The sequence below is a fragment of the Vipera berus genome, assembly GCF_964194415.1.
Source record: "Vipera berus genome assembly, chromosome: 2".
Classification (NCBI taxonomy): Eukaryota; Metazoa; Chordata; class Lepidosauria; order Squamata; family Viperidae; genus Vipera; species Vipera berus.
This window is the reverse complement of record NC_138203.1, coordinates 156,678,877-156,694,888: the sequence shown is the minus strand read 5'-3', so window position 1 is coordinate 156,694,888 and position 16,012 is coordinate 156,678,877. Positions and strand designations below refer to the sequence as shown.

The 16,012-nt window shown below is 39.4% G+C and overlaps 1 protein-coding gene across 1 annotated transcript in view; it reads right to left on the bottom strand.

Moving 5' to 3' along the window:
• The window catches only part of LOC308662846 (ABC-type organic anion transporter ABCA8-like), a 72,853-nt gene that overhangs the window by 15,268 nt on the left and 41,573 nt on the right, over nt 1-16,012 (bottom strand). The window contains exons 23-27 of the mRNA XM_081318990.1: nt 14,410-14,523; nt 7,803-7,874; nt 6,405-6,496; nt 5,363-5,486; nt 2,490-2,616 (exon numbers count right to left, since the gene is read on the bottom strand). Coding sequence (XP_081175116.1) covers nt 2,490-2,616; nt 5,363-5,486; nt 6,405-6,496; nt 7,803-7,874; nt 14,410-14,523 — 529 coding nt within the window. The remainder of the gene's footprint in view (nt 1-2,489; nt 2,617-5,362; nt 5,487-6,404; nt 6,497-7,802; nt 7,875-14,409; nt 14,524-16,012) is intronic.

Genomic DNA, 16,012 nt, shown 5'->3' with positions numbered 1-16,012 from the left:
ATAATGTTATCATATTTTATCTATATCTTAAATTATTGTACATTATTACAATTTCATTTTAGATTGTATTTTATTACTATTTCATCTTAAATTATATTTTATTTTAATTCCATTTTAAATTGTATTTTATCAAATTCCATTTTAAATTGTATTTTATCAAATTCCATTTTAAATTGCTTTTATCAAATTTTAGTAACAATTTGTTGCTGGAACTTTGCACTTTGATATGGCCCAAGGGCTAATCAATAAAGACTTAGTACATTATTTATTTAATGAGTATTGAAGTTCCTTGGTTTATTTTCTTGAGTTGTATTATCAATCAATAAAATCTGTATCAAAGAGATACAGTACTCATATACATCACTGGAAAAGAACTCTGTTCCAGAATTAGTCTGTTCTCCTCTGACAGTGAGTTGTAGCCTCTCACTGCACCCTCAACCTATACCAGGGGTCGGCAACCGGAAAACGGAAAAGAGCCACTCAGAACCGGTTCCATCACACAAACCAAAAAGTGGGAGCCGCAAAAAGTGCGCGCGCGTGCATCCACTCACACGCATGCACAAAAAACATTTTGCGCATGCGCAAAATGGGAGGCACCTGCGCGGCGATGGGTCTCCCCTTTGGAGAGGTGCGCGCCGTCCCGTCCGGAGACCTGCCGCATTCGTCAAACATTGACGAACGCGGCAGCTGTGCAAACGGGATGGCGGCGGTTTGGAGAGTGCGTGCGCACCTCTCCCAAGCTGCCGTCGGCAGGTCTCCGGACGGCGGCGGCTTGGGAGAGGTGCGCACGCACTCTCCAAACCGCCGCCATCCCGTTTGCACAGCTGCCGTGTTCATCAATGTTTGACGAACGCGGCAGGTCTCCGGATGGGATGGCGGCGGTTTGGCGAGTGCGCGCGCACTCTTCAAACCGCCGCCATCCCGTTTGCACAGCTGCCGTGTTCGTCAATGTTTGACGAACGCGGCAGGTCTCCAGACGGGATGGCGGCGGCTTGGAGAGGTGCGCGCACACCTCCGCCCTTCGGAAAGGTGCGCGCGCACCTCTCGGAACGGGCGGTGCCACTCTCCATTTGGAGAGGTGCGCACGCACCACTGCCCGTTCGAAGAGGTGCGCGCGCACCGGGCGGCTGGGAGCCGCAGGAGACGGCTCAAAGAGCCGCATGCGGCTCCGGAGCCGCGGGTTGCCGACCCATGACCTATACAATTCATTCCACATCCTGTTGTAAAGAATGAGGAAACTATCCAGGAGGAGGAATGAATGAAAAAGAAAATTCTATTGCTTATATGAGGTCTCACCTACATACCACATAGATTATACCTTTAACAAAACAAGTCTTGCTTCCAACTACATGCACACTACTATATTATAAGAAAGAAAATAAAAGGAAAGATATTCAGAATTTTTGTTCTGGTTAAATTTCTTTTATTTTAAGCTTATTTTCTTTAACACATCAGTCAGATATGATAAGTCAGTTAGGATTGTTGAGAAGTTAGTAGCAAAAAATCAGAATCTCACCACCCCAGCTCTGTTCTAAAATAGGTAAAAATATGTGTATGTTGCTGTGGGATTGTATTTTGAAACCTAAGGCTTAGAAATGAGAAATTGGCGTGTCCTATTAAAGCTTGCTACTGTAATTGCTATAAAGTGCATTATTTTCTTGTTTTCCTTTTTGGAGTACTTATTACAAGTGTCCTCAACTTACATCCATTCTTTCAGTGACTATTCAAAGTTACAATGGCACTGAAAAAAGTGACTTATGATCATTTTTCACACTTCTGACTATTACAGCATCCCCATGGTCATGTGATCAAAATTCATATGCCTGGCAATTGGATCAAATTTATGACAATTATTGTTTCTCAGGGTCATGTGATCACCTTTTGCAACAAGCAAAGTCAAAGGGGAAGCCAAATCCACTTTACAACCATGATACTATCTTAACAACTGCAGTGATTCACTTACCAATTATGGCAAGAAAGGGGCAAAACGTATTTAAGTGTCTCACTTAGCAACAGAAATTGTGGTCGTAAGTCAAGGACTAATTATATTCTTTTTGTTAAGTTTGCATTAAAAACGAATTTTGTGTTTTCTTGGTATGGATGGGCATTAAGTATCCTCACACACTGCAGTAAAGGAAACCAAAGTTCATCAGGTCCCACAGTAGCCTTATTGTCTGCTGTGTGATTTCTTCACAGAATACTCTTGTCCTCAATCATCACTCCAAAGTGGGGACTGAGAAAAGGTGTATTGTTTGACCTTAATCTGATAACAGCTTAACTCAATTCTGTAGTTCAGTAATAGAATCTGATCACATTTAATCTACCCTTACAGATCATTTGCTTGGTGAATTACTGAACATTACTGTCTTAATTTGGCTCTCAGTGTTTCAAACCCCACAATGCTTCTCTTACTTAATTTTTGCTTATCAATGACTATAATAGATTTATAATAGAGACTGAGTAAAGAATATTGTTCATTCCAATCAAACCTTTTTTAACACAAAAGGAGACGTTTCTGGTAGCCACTTTTTTTTCTTCCTTCTTCTTCAAACAAGAGGAACAAGCCTTCCCATGTTTGTATTCCTTGCGCAAGTCATGGACAATGATAACTGGTTTCTAAGCAGAGAAAAGATATTGCTTACACTATATACACATGACCAGTGCTTTTTTTGTTAAAGAAAAAGGTGCCGGAACTCACACATGTCATACAACCTGACTTGCCTAACCTACAAGGTTCCATCCAAAAAAGGTGCCGGAACTCCGTTCTGAGCGTTCTATGAGGAAAAAAAAACCTGCACATGACCATTTTGCACTCTTAGTTTATTTATTTATTTATTTATTTTATTACATTTATATACCGCCCTTTCCCTGAGGACTCAGGGCGGTTTACAGGGAATTAAAAAATCCAACATACAAAAGTTAAAAACCAGATTAAAAAATATTAAATTGACCCTAGTTGATCTAGGCATGGGTCATACCAGGCAATCTCTTTTGGTAAATTGCAGAAACAAGTAGAAGTGGGTACTTCTTATCAAGAGTACACCATTGTAGCTCAACTTATTTCTGCTGGAAGCAGATTCCCAGTATGTTCAGATAGATCTTTCCCATTGTCTGCTTACCACAAGAGCCTTGGTGGAGCAGTGGGCTAATGCCTCCTTAAGTAACACCAGCTGCCTGCAATTAGTGCAGGTTTGAGTCCCACCAGGCTCAAGGTTGACTCAGCCTTCCATCCTTCCGAGGTAGGTAAAATGAGGACCCAGATTGTTGGGGGCAATTAAGTTGACTTTGTAATAATGCCGCTTGGGGTGTGTGTGAAAGCCCTAATAAGCAGGCATATACATAGAATGAAGGCTACTGCTAAGCTTGTAAGCCGCCCTGAGTCTTCGGAGAAGGGCGGGATATAAATGGAATTAAAATAAAATAAATAAATAAATAAATTATTATCTAACTATGTGAACTATTTTGAAATAATAAGAATTATTTGTAGCTTGGGTTTTAGATTTTGGCTGTGGCTTGTTTCCCAACCTTGTTTTAATATAATTGCTGCACATTTTGTTACCAAACTAGGTAACATCACCAACAGGATTTTCTTGTCCTATTCTCCTTAGCTCATAAGTGTCTTGTGTGCCAGTGTGGTCAGTTGTTTGGAGCTATATTTGAATTCTGACTATCTGATTGGTTCTCTTGTTGATTGACACTTTGAATGGTCTTGGAGAACAAATTACAGCCAAAATCTAAAACTTGAGCTACAAATATTTCTTATTATTTCAAAGATATGGGCGTAAACTTACTGAGACCCGCTATTCCATCAAAGGAGCAGTTAACAAATATATTTATTTAGATCCAACATATTGATATGTAAGAAACCAGACTATTTGAAGTGCCAATCAACAAGAGAACCAATCAGCTGCTCAGAATTCAAATATAGCTCCAAACAACTGACCACACTGGCACACAAGATGCTTATGAACTAAGGAGAATAGGACAAGAAAATCCTGCTGATGATGTTACCTAGTTTGATAATGAAATGTTCACAAATTATATTAAAACAAGCTTGGGGAAGAAACCAAAGCCAAAATATGTAAACTATTATCTAAACAATAATTCCTTAAACTGACTTAGACAATAGAACAACAATAACTTTGTCAGTGCCTCAGCCATGATGGTTTACAATAGAAAAGAGAATACCTAGATCCCACTTATTTTAAACCTTCCACAAATTTCTTAATTTTTATTAAATGGTTTTTGGACATTCTGGCATGACATCTACTTTGCAATCTCTTTCAAATGCTCCTCCTGCTTGTTGTTCCTCTTATAAATAATAAATAAATAAATAAACCTTTATTGTCAAAGTACAACATGTGTACATTGAGATTAGCTGAGCCTCCCGCATGCTCTCTCCCCCCAACACACAGTGACAACAAACCCTCCATCCTACCACACCATGTGAACCAACTACACCACACACCGGCCTCCCAAGTCAATTCTGCATAAGATTATGTCCCATTTAAAAGCCTAACAGCCCACGGATAAAAGCTATTTTTCAGCCTGTTGGTACGGCTGGCTATATTCCTGTATCTCCTACCGGATGGTAGGAGAGTAAAGAGATACTGTCCAGGGTGTGAGTCATGCCTGAGAATCTTCCTCACTCTTCCAAGGCAATGAGCCCTGGCGATGTCATCCAGTGGTGTCAGGGAACAGCCCACAATGTCTTGTGCTGTGCTCACTACCCTCTGTAATACTTTCCTCTCCGCGGCTGTCAGACCAGCATACCAAACCACAATACCATACGAGAGGACGCTCTCTATAGTAGACCGGTAAAAGAGGGTCATTAGCTGTTGTTCTACCCTGTTCTTCCGCAAGATCCTAAGAAAGTGAAGCCTCTGTTGGGCCTTTCTAGCCACCTGGGTTGTGTTAACTTTCCAGGTCAGATCTTCACAGAGGTAGACTCCCAGAAATTTAAAGGAGGAAACTCTCTCTACACAGTCCTCCCCAATGTAAATGGCATTTGGTTTCATTAAATAGCTGCTTGTTGCTTCTTGATGCTAGTTTCCTGGAGGATTGGGTTACACATTAATTATGTAAAAAGATTTTTGGTCTCCACCAACACCTCTCCATTCTAAGAATTGGAATCTTTCATCATCAAACACTAGCACAAGTCAAAAGCAACTCATCTCTTTTGTGGAGATTCAGCTTATGCCCATTGTCAAGGTATAAATCACCTTAGTAGAGGGCGAAGGACCGTGCTTCAGAGGATGCATGATGTGCATGAAGGAAGGAAATAAAACATGATGCATAATCTTACTAAATACCTTTATACTTTTTTCCTCCCACAAAATAAGAAAAGCCAGTGCTAGTTTACCTCTTCTTCATTGAGAGAAGCCAGTGCACTCTGAGCTCTTGTCCTTTCATCAAGGACATCTTTGTCATCTGCTTGGCTGAGCTCTTCAGGATTCTGATGGGTTCTTTTTCTCTGTGGAGAAATCCTAGATATCAAAGATATAACAAAAGATCTCAAGTGATTATATATCAAAGAATAAATGGTAATTTCAATTAGGAAGGCTTTGATATGGTCAATTGACTAATCAATAAAGTATACCGTTACTATCACATTTAGGAAAGTGGCAAAAGGTTCAGAACTTCTGAACCACGTTGAGATTAAATGAGAAGTGATTGGAAAAATCCCTCAGCAAAATGACTATACAAACAGTAATACATACAGTATTTCTATATTATATGTAAAAATATTATTTTATTCATAATATGAATGAGAGATATCACTTAGATTCCCCCCTCAAATCCTGCTGTACTGTGTCATCAGACCTGGGAATTTTTTTTTCTGGGATTGCATAAAATAAATATACAAAATATTAGTAATTTTCTTAATTAGTAATTAGTAATAGTCAATTCTTATTTTTTGCTGTGCATCTTTTGCCATATTAAGGGGTTTGCGTGCTTCAGTAACATCAGGAGCTATGCTGGTGGTGGCTTAAGCACTGTAGATTCAACCACACCAAACATGACCAATGGATGGTCCAAACATAACCTAAAGTATGGTCCAAATACAAATTGTTATGATTGATTGCACAATTAGTTAGATATTTATCTTGGATTTGGCATTTTTATCCATCTATTGAATCTTCCCAAGGACTTGGGAGAGATAGTTGTTATAAGGAAATATAAATAGAGTACAACCAGTAGCAAGATGGATGGATTCAATGATAGTAGAGATGGATGTAGCATTAGAAAGCATGAAGGACAAGGTTAGGAAAGACTGTCATGTGTTTACCAAGAGTTGATTCCAACTTGATGGCATGTAATCAAACAATCAATTAATATAAGTGCTTTCATTCAACTAACACACACACATAAAACATACTGTATGCATATTACAATATACAAACCTAAAAATGGGATCCCTTCTCATAACAGTCTGGTCATATTTCATCACCAGATAACGCAGTAAAAATATGAGGATTATACCCTGCAAGTAGGGCTAAATAGAAGCAAAAATACAATCATACATCCCGCAGTATAGTTATACAGATTATACAGAACAATGTTCTGATTGGTTCAGCAGGAATCAGAATAAGCCTCAATTCACATTATGCTTCTGTCCAAACTATGGTTCTCTCCACCAGAGTCATAACTTACAACTGTTTCATTAAAAATGGCTTGAACACAATCACATGCAGTTTTTGAAAGTAAGACATTAACATGCAAAGTTTTTAATTTACATCTTAGCACAATCGCAGGATCAAACTTATAAAGCAAATAGTTCAGCAATTTCATTGAGAAATGAAATAAATATACAGTAAAGGCATGATCAATGTAGCTTCACAATACAGTGGTGAGTTTGGTTTTATATCCAGTTTGCTGTACTCAATACAGAATTAAAAAATCTTTGAGCACTGAAAGCATGTCCTGGGAAATCAAGTCCATTTCACTTCTCCATTGCTGTTGATCCTCTACAGAAGGTAAACAATAAGCAACGACCTATCCATGGAATCATTCCCCACAGATAGAGGGGACTGTGTAGAAAATGACTTAAAAGTAAGAGGTTTTTTGTGGGATCACAGCCTGATTGCTAAGTAAAAAGGAGTTTTTGGACCATCTGTTTGGAAGATGTTCTCCTTCTCTGTTGGCCATGGACATGAAAATGAAAGCAGTAAATGGCACTTGTTCCATTCTTCTCCAAACTCTGCTCTCCAGACTCCTCACAAGTTCATTCATTCTTTCAGATATAAGATATTCAGGCATATTCACCTTCTCAGGAACGATAATAATTCTCACGATAATAATTCCCTGCAACCTGCAGAAAGCAGATCTGCTTGCTATCACACTGTACCTGTGGTGTCACTTAAAAGGTAGGCAGTATATGGTATTAATGACTGCCTTTGCTTGTGCCATGGCCATACACTGAAGTCTAGGCCAAAAGGCTCTACCTCCATCTCACATCAGTGCTCTACATGTGGGTGGGTGTGTTTTGGGGGAACTCACAGGTGAAATTTTGTGGTTTGGGACAAGCCCTCACCCTAGCTCAGGGATAGGCAACCTTGGCTCTTTTATGACTCATGGACTTCAACTCCCAGAATTCCTGAGTCAGCATAGCCGAGGTTGCCTACCCCTGCCCTAGCTAGCTCTCACAATGAATATTATTATTTTCCTCATGCCTCAGCACAGTTAAAGAAATAATGCAAAATCTATTCCCAACAATAGTTAAACAAAAACCATTCCATTGAAGCTCCGTGTATATATATGAACATGGCCCCCGGTACTAAAAATAAATACATTGTTCTCACCATGAAAGTAGATATAAAGAGCTGTGTCTGATTTGAAGTATCATCTTCATCAATATAAAAGCCTCCCAGCATCTATTAACACAGCAGAAGGAATTTTTAAAAAGGACAGTTATGTATTTTCCGCATTTCTATCTCATCCAAACAAGGGCGGACTGCCTGAGCAAATTCTTAATTCTAAATCCCTGTGCTTCCCTTCCCGCAAACTTCTGAACACTTCCTCAGCAGCTGCCGGTCAAATGAGGGTTGGGGCAGGGAGCAAGGTGGCAGTCTGGGAGCTCTGGAATCCGAAGCCTCTCCATAAACAGACTCAGCTTATTCCCAAAACCCAGGAAGAAAAGCAAAGGGTCTATGAGTTGAATAGCCCAAGCGTAGGCAGAGAAAGGGGCAAGGAAAAGGAGGCAGCAGCTGGGAAAACCAGAGAGAGAGAGAGGCACTGAATTCCTTCCCTCTGGCCTAGTCTGAGGGAAAATGTCTTCCAGCTGTTTCCCTCAGACTGAGCCAAAATTTGGAAGAGAAGAGTCAAGAAACCCAGCTGGGAATAAACAAGAAGAAAAAAGTTAAGACATTTTGTCCAAACAGAAATAGAAAACAAACTAAAAAAGACACAGAGAGAAAAAAACAGGACATTTTTTTTTCTGGAGAAAAAAAAAGCTTTATAAAAAGTGACTATAGTGATATACAGTATAAAGATGAAAATAAAAAGAAATAAAATATATTAGAGATACAGAATGGAATGATAGGAAGATACGGTAAAATTGGACTTTAAATAATACAGTATAGTTTAAGTGCCCATAAAATAATAGTTAAAATAGAAGATAGTTTGGATACTATAAAATCAATTTCTAAAATAGGTGAAGCTATTTATAATTTTAGGATTCCTTTGTGGGGGAGATGGAAGGGTAGCTTTCCTTATTTTGTAAAATCAGTTTCCTCCAGCCATTACACAGATAAAAAAAATCCAAACAACTTTCCAGTGTTGTATGATCTAGACTCCATAAAGACAATCTGTTTATTAGTTCAGACAAGAACCAGTGACAGAACTTTTGTAAAATTAGTTTTTGTAATTTTTGTAAATCTTTTGTAAAATTAGTTCTTTCTAATTCTCTTTTTATGTACTCCTGGATTCATCTGACCCTGAGCAATAGATTTTCATCCATCCTGCAAAGGCAAATTAATCAAGACCTGATATGATATGCTTACTTTGAGAATCAATAAAACCATAGCAGAACTCAGAACTAAGTCTGGGACTTGAGGTGTTTGGTCAGATAGGGCCCAAGTCTCCCATCTCTGTTATACTGACATTGCCCCATTTTTCTGGACTTTCCAACCCATGCTTTACATAGACTTAAGCAAATAGGATTGTGACTGAAGTTGATAACCATTTAAGCTTGACATTGCTTATGACATTGCTTGGTCTGGTTGTCCACTGGCCTGCAGCCAGTGAGGCAAAAGAAACCAATTAACACATGGGTCCCAGAAAAAAAAAGAAAATGTTTCTGCTAGAGCTAACTAACTACTTCCTACCCTTTTTATATTCCTAGGGGACAACTACAGGGAAGCTCACAAAATTTTAGGCAGGAAAGTGGAGCAGCTTTACTTGGTCATTGGACTACTTTATAGATAAATCCTCAACTTACAACCATTTGTTTGGTGACAGTTTGAAGTTACACAGCATTGAAAAAGGTGACAAGACCATTTTTAATATGACTGTTGCAGCATTCCTGTGTTCAGTCAGAATTTGGACACTTGGCAAATGGCATGTATTTATGAGAGTTGAAATGGGGAAGCCAGATTCACTTAACAACCAAGTTACTAACATAACAACTGCAATGACTGACTTAACTGTGGGAAGAAAGGTCATAAAAGGGGCAAAACCTAAATAAAAAGCTTAGAATAGCATGGTTGCATAATTGTACACACCCTTAAACTGATATTTTGTTGAAATCCCTTTTGATTTTATGACAGCATTCAGTCTTTTGGGATAGAAGCCTATCAATATGACATGTCTTGCATCAATTATGGAGGGACATCCAGTTCTTGGTGATGTCATTGTACTATATTTTCTCCATTTATTGATGACTGCCTTCATTGTGCTCCATGGTATATCTAATACTTTAGAGCAGGGGTGTCAAACTCTCAACATCATGTGACGTGTCGCAACATATTGCAACTTTTTTGCCATTGTCAGCAATGGGGTGAGCACGGTGTGGCTATGATGCATCCGGCCCGCGGGCTGGCAGTTTGACCCCTGCTTTAGAGATTGTTTTGTACCCTTCTGCCTGATACCTTCCAAAAATGAAATGCCTTTGATGCCTTGTAAGCTGTCTGCAGACCATGGCTTTTGCTGTAAGAGGCAATTGAGTAAAAGTCAGGAAAATCCTATTAACACAGCTGAACTTTAAATGGGCTTGATCAGAGTTACTTTAATTGATGGCAGGTGTGTACTGATACAATTTAATATCAGTTTTAATGTGATTGGTTAATTCTAAACACAGCTACATTCCTACCTATAAGAGGGTGTGCATACTTATGCAATTATGTTACTGTATGGTTTGTTTTCCTCCTAAGATATTTCAGTTCATTTTCCAATTGAATTGTATAGCCCAGGGCTCTTCAAACTTGGCCCTTTTATGACTTGTGGACTTCAATTCCCAGAATTCCTCAGCCAGGCACGCTGGTTGAGGAATTCTGGGAGCTGAAGTCCACAAGTCATAAAAGGGCCAAGTTTGAAGAGCCCTGACATAGCCCATATGTTATATCAAAGGTGGAAAAATTCTGAAGTGATTTATCTTGATTTGATTTTTTTTATATCTCAAAAACCTGTGACTATAACAGGAGTGTATAGAATTTATATCCAGTGTACCATAAAAGCTGAAATAGCTGAACCTATTTCATGTTCACTGCAAAAGTGCATTCTTATTAATACTGAGTAGAGAAATTCTCCTGATTTATTTTTCTACCACTCAGTCTTTTCAAACTGAATTCATTTGAAGGAAAAATGGATTTTAGTGAAATCCCCAGTTTTGGAGTGTCACAGGGAAGAAGCATACCTGCCCTTGAGGAATTGTTGGTTCCTGGGAAAAATTCAGAGAACTTTTTTACCCAATTATTCCCTATACAAACTGGGTGAATGAAAAACTGTTTATGCTCAGCTCCAATTTTCATAAGAACAGGCTAAGAGATAATAAATAATATTACACTTACAACTGTAAAAGAAAATACAGGGAGTGCAGAATTATTAGGCAAATGAGTATTTTGACCACATCATCCTCTTTATGCATGTTGTCTTACTCCAAGCTGTATAGGCTCGAAAGCCTACTACCAATTAAGCATATTAGGTGATGTGCATCTCTGTAATGAGAAGGGGTGTGGTCTAATGACATCAACACCCTGTATCAGGTGTGCATAATTATTAGGCAACTTCCTTTCCTTTGGCAAAATGGGTCAAAAGAAGGACTTGACAGGCTCAGAAAAGTCAAAAATAGTGAGATATCTTGCAGAGGGATGCAGCACTCTTAAAATTGCAAAGCTTCTGAAGCGTGATCATCGAACAATCAAGCGTTTCATTCAAAATAGTCAACAGGGTCGCAAGAAGCGTGTGGAGAAACCAAGGCGCAAAATAACTGCCCATGAACTGAGAAAAGTCAAGCGTGCAGCTGCCAAGATGCCACTTGCCACCAGTTTGGCCATATTTCAGAGCTGCAACATCACTGGAGTGCCCAAAAGCACAAGGTGTGCAATACTCAGAGACATGGCCAAGGTAAGAAAGGCTGAAAGACGACCACCACTGAACAAGACACACAAGCTGAAACGTCAAGACTGGGCCAAGAAATATCTCAAGACTGATTTTTCTAAGGTTTTATGGACTGATGAAATGAGAGTGAGTCTTGATGGGCCAGATGGATGGGCCCGTGGCTGGATTGGTAAAGGGCAGAGAGCTCCAGTCCGACTCAGACGCCAGCAAGGTGGAGGTGGAGTACTGGTTTGGGCTGGTATCATCAAAGATGAGCTTGTGGGGCCTTTTCGGGTTGAGGATGGAGTCAAGCTCAACTCCCAGTCCTACTGCCAGTTTCTGGAAGACACCTTCTTCAAGCAGTGGTACAGGAAGAAGTCTGCATCCTTCAAGAAAAACATGATTTTCATGCAGGACAATGCTCCATCACACGCGTCCAAGTACTCCACAGCGTGGCTGGCAAGAAAGGGTATAAAAGAAGGAAATCTAATGACATGGCCTCCTTGTTCACCTGATCTGAACCCCATTGAGAACCTGTAGTCCATCATCAAATGTGAGATTTACAAGGAGGGAAAACAGTACACCTCTCTGAACAGTGTCTGGGAGGCTGTGGTTGCTGCTGCACGCAATGTTGATGGTGACCAGATCAAAACACTGACAGAATCCATGGATGGCAGGCTTTTGAGTGTCCTTGCAAAGAAAGGTGGCTATATTGGTCACTGATTTGTTTTTGTTATGTTTTTGAATGTCAGAAATGTATATTTGTGAATGTTGAGATGTTATATTGGTTTCACTGGTAAAAATAAATAATTGAAATGGGTATATATTTGTTTTTTGTTAAGTTGCCTAATAATTATGCACAGTAATAGTCACCTGCACACACAGATATCCCCCTAAAATAGCTATAACTAAAAACAAACTAAAAACTACTTCCAAAAATATTCAGCTTTGATATTAATGAGTTTTTTGGGTTCATTGAGAACATGGTTGTTGTTCAATAATAAAATTAATCCTCAAAAATACAACTTGCCTAATAATTCTGCACTCCCTGTATAAAAGTCGTAACTGGAAACATAGGAAGAAAAAAACCCAACAGGTGTCTTATGTAGTACTCTGTAATTGGCATGAAATTACTTATTATGAACAAAAGCAGCATGACCTAAAATGAAAGAAGAAATTATTTTAATATTTTTTAACAAATGAAATTACTTTACCCAATTTTTGTAACCTCTGACTTAACTTTATATGGCGAGTTCAATTAAGCTACCCTTTTACATTTGATCATTGCTATCCATGAAGCAGAGACTGCTTTTCTCCTCCTCATGTTTCCCTTCCTTCTTTTTGCTTTTATAATTAAACCTGCTGGGGAAAATGAGATTTACTAACCTTATTTTTTTCACCATTGAATAATACAACGTATTTCTAACTGAATCACTGTGGGAAGCTCAAACAACTTAAGTAGATGAAACATGGCAATGAACACTTATTCAGTTATCAAGTAATTTCCTGCTTAATTCCCACCCCACCACAATTTACTTGCTCGTATCAGCTCAGGGATGCCAAGAACCAGACAGAAGGTGCTGGGACAGCTTAAATCTCAAGAGCAACACTATCTTGCTCATTCTTGAAATTTATCTTCCTGAAATTTATCTTGCTAGTGAATTTGAGTGAAATTAACTTATTATAAAGCAGTTTGTGACCATTTATCCAGATGTGTACATTGCAAAGCTTTGGTCATCAACCTTGAAAACTTACAGCCATAGAACATCCATACCCTTGAAAGAAAGAATGTCAAAATCTTTGCATTATGAAGGACAAGAACAGTAGCAAAGTAAAAAAGTGATCTTAGGAAATGTTACTGTAAATTAGGTAAAGGGTAAAGGTTCCCCCGCACATGCGTGCTAGTCGTTTCCAACTCTAGGGGCTGGTGCTCATCTCTGTTTCAAAGCCGAAGAGCCAGCGCTTGTCCAAGGACGTCTCCGTGGTCATGACTAGACACCAAAGGTGCACGGAACACTGTTACCTTCCCACCGTAGTGGTCCCTATTTTTCTACTTGCATTTTTACGTGCTTTCAAACTGCTAGGTTGGCAGAAGCTGGGACGAGTAACAGGCGCTCACTCTATTACGCAGCACTCGGGATTCGACCCGCCAAACTGCTGACCTTCTGATCGACAAGCTCAGCGTCCTAACCCACTGAGCCACCACGTCCCTTACAATGATATTAAGAGGCATGTATATCCAATAAATGTAGTGCTAAGAGGAAAGCAAAATCCTCCCCCAAAGTAAGCCCTGCAAGTGATATTGGATCAGGAAGTTAATTCTATAGAAATTATTGAAATTGGTTATAGTTACAGAATCTTCCAAGTCTGAGTGTGCTTTTTCTCCCCTCTTTCTTACACCCCAAGGAGACAGGGAGGGATCAGCCTAAGTCTCTTCTTAATACAGTCTCCTTCCCGGAACTTAAGGAACACTTCTGTCCTGCTGTCCTTATTTGTACAAGATTCCTAATGTTTGCTTTAAGGTTATTTCCCTGTCTGTCTATAACCAGCATGCACAAAAGAGCAAAAATTCTGTCCCACAAAACTAATCTTTCTCCCTAGGAAACAGCGGTTGCACCTACATGCTGGGTACATGGTGAGAAGTAGCAACAGAATGGTGCAATGCTTAGCCTTCTTTAAAAGCCCAGAAGCGCTTTTGAAAGACAGCTTCCATCTTCCAGTAAGTTCTCCTAGCCAGAGCCTTTCTGGCCAGCAGTGTGACCACAGAGTCTTCCAGGTCACATAGTTGTCTACCAAGAATACATCAGGCTGCTTTCAACCATCCCTTGTTAAGAAGAGGCCCCTTGCATATGGATACATTGAGCATATACTTACTAAAATAGAGATGACTGCCCAAAAACTGGCAGTATGCTTTTTTTGGCGAAATACGAAGGCAATTATGTATAGGAATAAAACAATCGATATACTGTAGCCGAGGAAAAATGCCACCTGCTCAAAAGAAAGCTCTGTATTAATAATTGGCTAATGTCTTACCAAGAAAGTAGAAATGTCTCCTTCATTCTAATAGCTTATAATAATGTTTTTTATTCTGTTCAATTATATTTGATTCTTAGAGATCCCTACAGTGCTTTACCATTGCTGCCTCCTCAGGGCTGAGAGAAAGTGACTGACACAAGATCATCCAGCTAGCTTTTGCTTAAAGCAGAACTAGAACTCAGGGTCTCCTAATTTCCAGCATGAATCACTACACCAAACTCTGTCTTTTATAATAATTTCATACAATGCTTTAACTACAAGGAACCTATTTACACATAGCAAGTATTTTAGCTAGTGAATTTGAGTGAAATTAACTTATTGTAATTGACAATTTATCCAGATGTGTACATTGCAAAGCTTTGGTCATCAACCTTGAAACCTTACAGCCACAGAACATCCATACCCTTGAAAGAAAGAACGTCAAAATCTTTGCATTATGAAGGACAAGAACAGTAGCAAAGTAAAAAAGTGATCTTAGGAAATGCTACTGTAAATTAGGTAAAGGGTAAAGGTTCCCCCGCACATGCGTGCTAGTCGTTTCCAACTCTAGGGGCCAGTGCTCATCTCCGTTTCAAAGCCGAAGAGCCAGCACTTGTCCGAGGACATCTCCATGGTCATGTGGCCGGCATGACTAGACGCCAAAGGCGCACGGAACGCTGTTACCTTCCCACCATAGTGATCCCTATTTTTCTACTTGCATTTTTACGTGCTTTCGAACTGCTAGGTTGGCAGAAGCTGGGACAAGTAACAGGCGCTCACTCTGTTACGCGGCACTTGGGATTCAACCCGCCAAACTGCTGACCTTCTGATTGACAAGCTCAGCGTCCTAACCCACTGAGCCACCGCGTCCCTTCTTACTGTAAATTAAAGGTCCATTAATGTATACTATTTTTCATCAATGTATTTCCCTTTTTTCTGTAAAAGCTATGCCTAATGCCTGGCAATATTTTTGCAATATTTTATATTCCCTACTATTTTTTTCTCATTATATGAGATGGATTGGTAGGTATGATGTAATATATCTTCGACCAATTCAGTTTATTTTTGCTTTCCTCACAGGTAATCCTCAACATATGACCATCCATTTAACAATGGCCTCAGAAAAAGTGACTTATGAACCACCCTCAAAGTTACAACCTTCACCCCACCGCACAGTCATACAATTGCAATTTGGATACTTGACAGTCAACTCATATTTACAATGATTGCATATCCTGCAGTCACATGAGTATGATTTGGAACTTTCCCAGCCAGCTTCTACAAGCAAAGTCAATTAATTAAGTCAATTACTAGCAGATTCACTTAATGAGCATGTGATTCATTTAACAGCCATGGTAAAATAGTTGTAAAATTGGGTCCTGTCATGTGATGTCTCTCTTAACGATTGCATTGCTGTCGCTGTCCCGATTGTAATCGTAAGTTGAGGACTACTTATATTTGT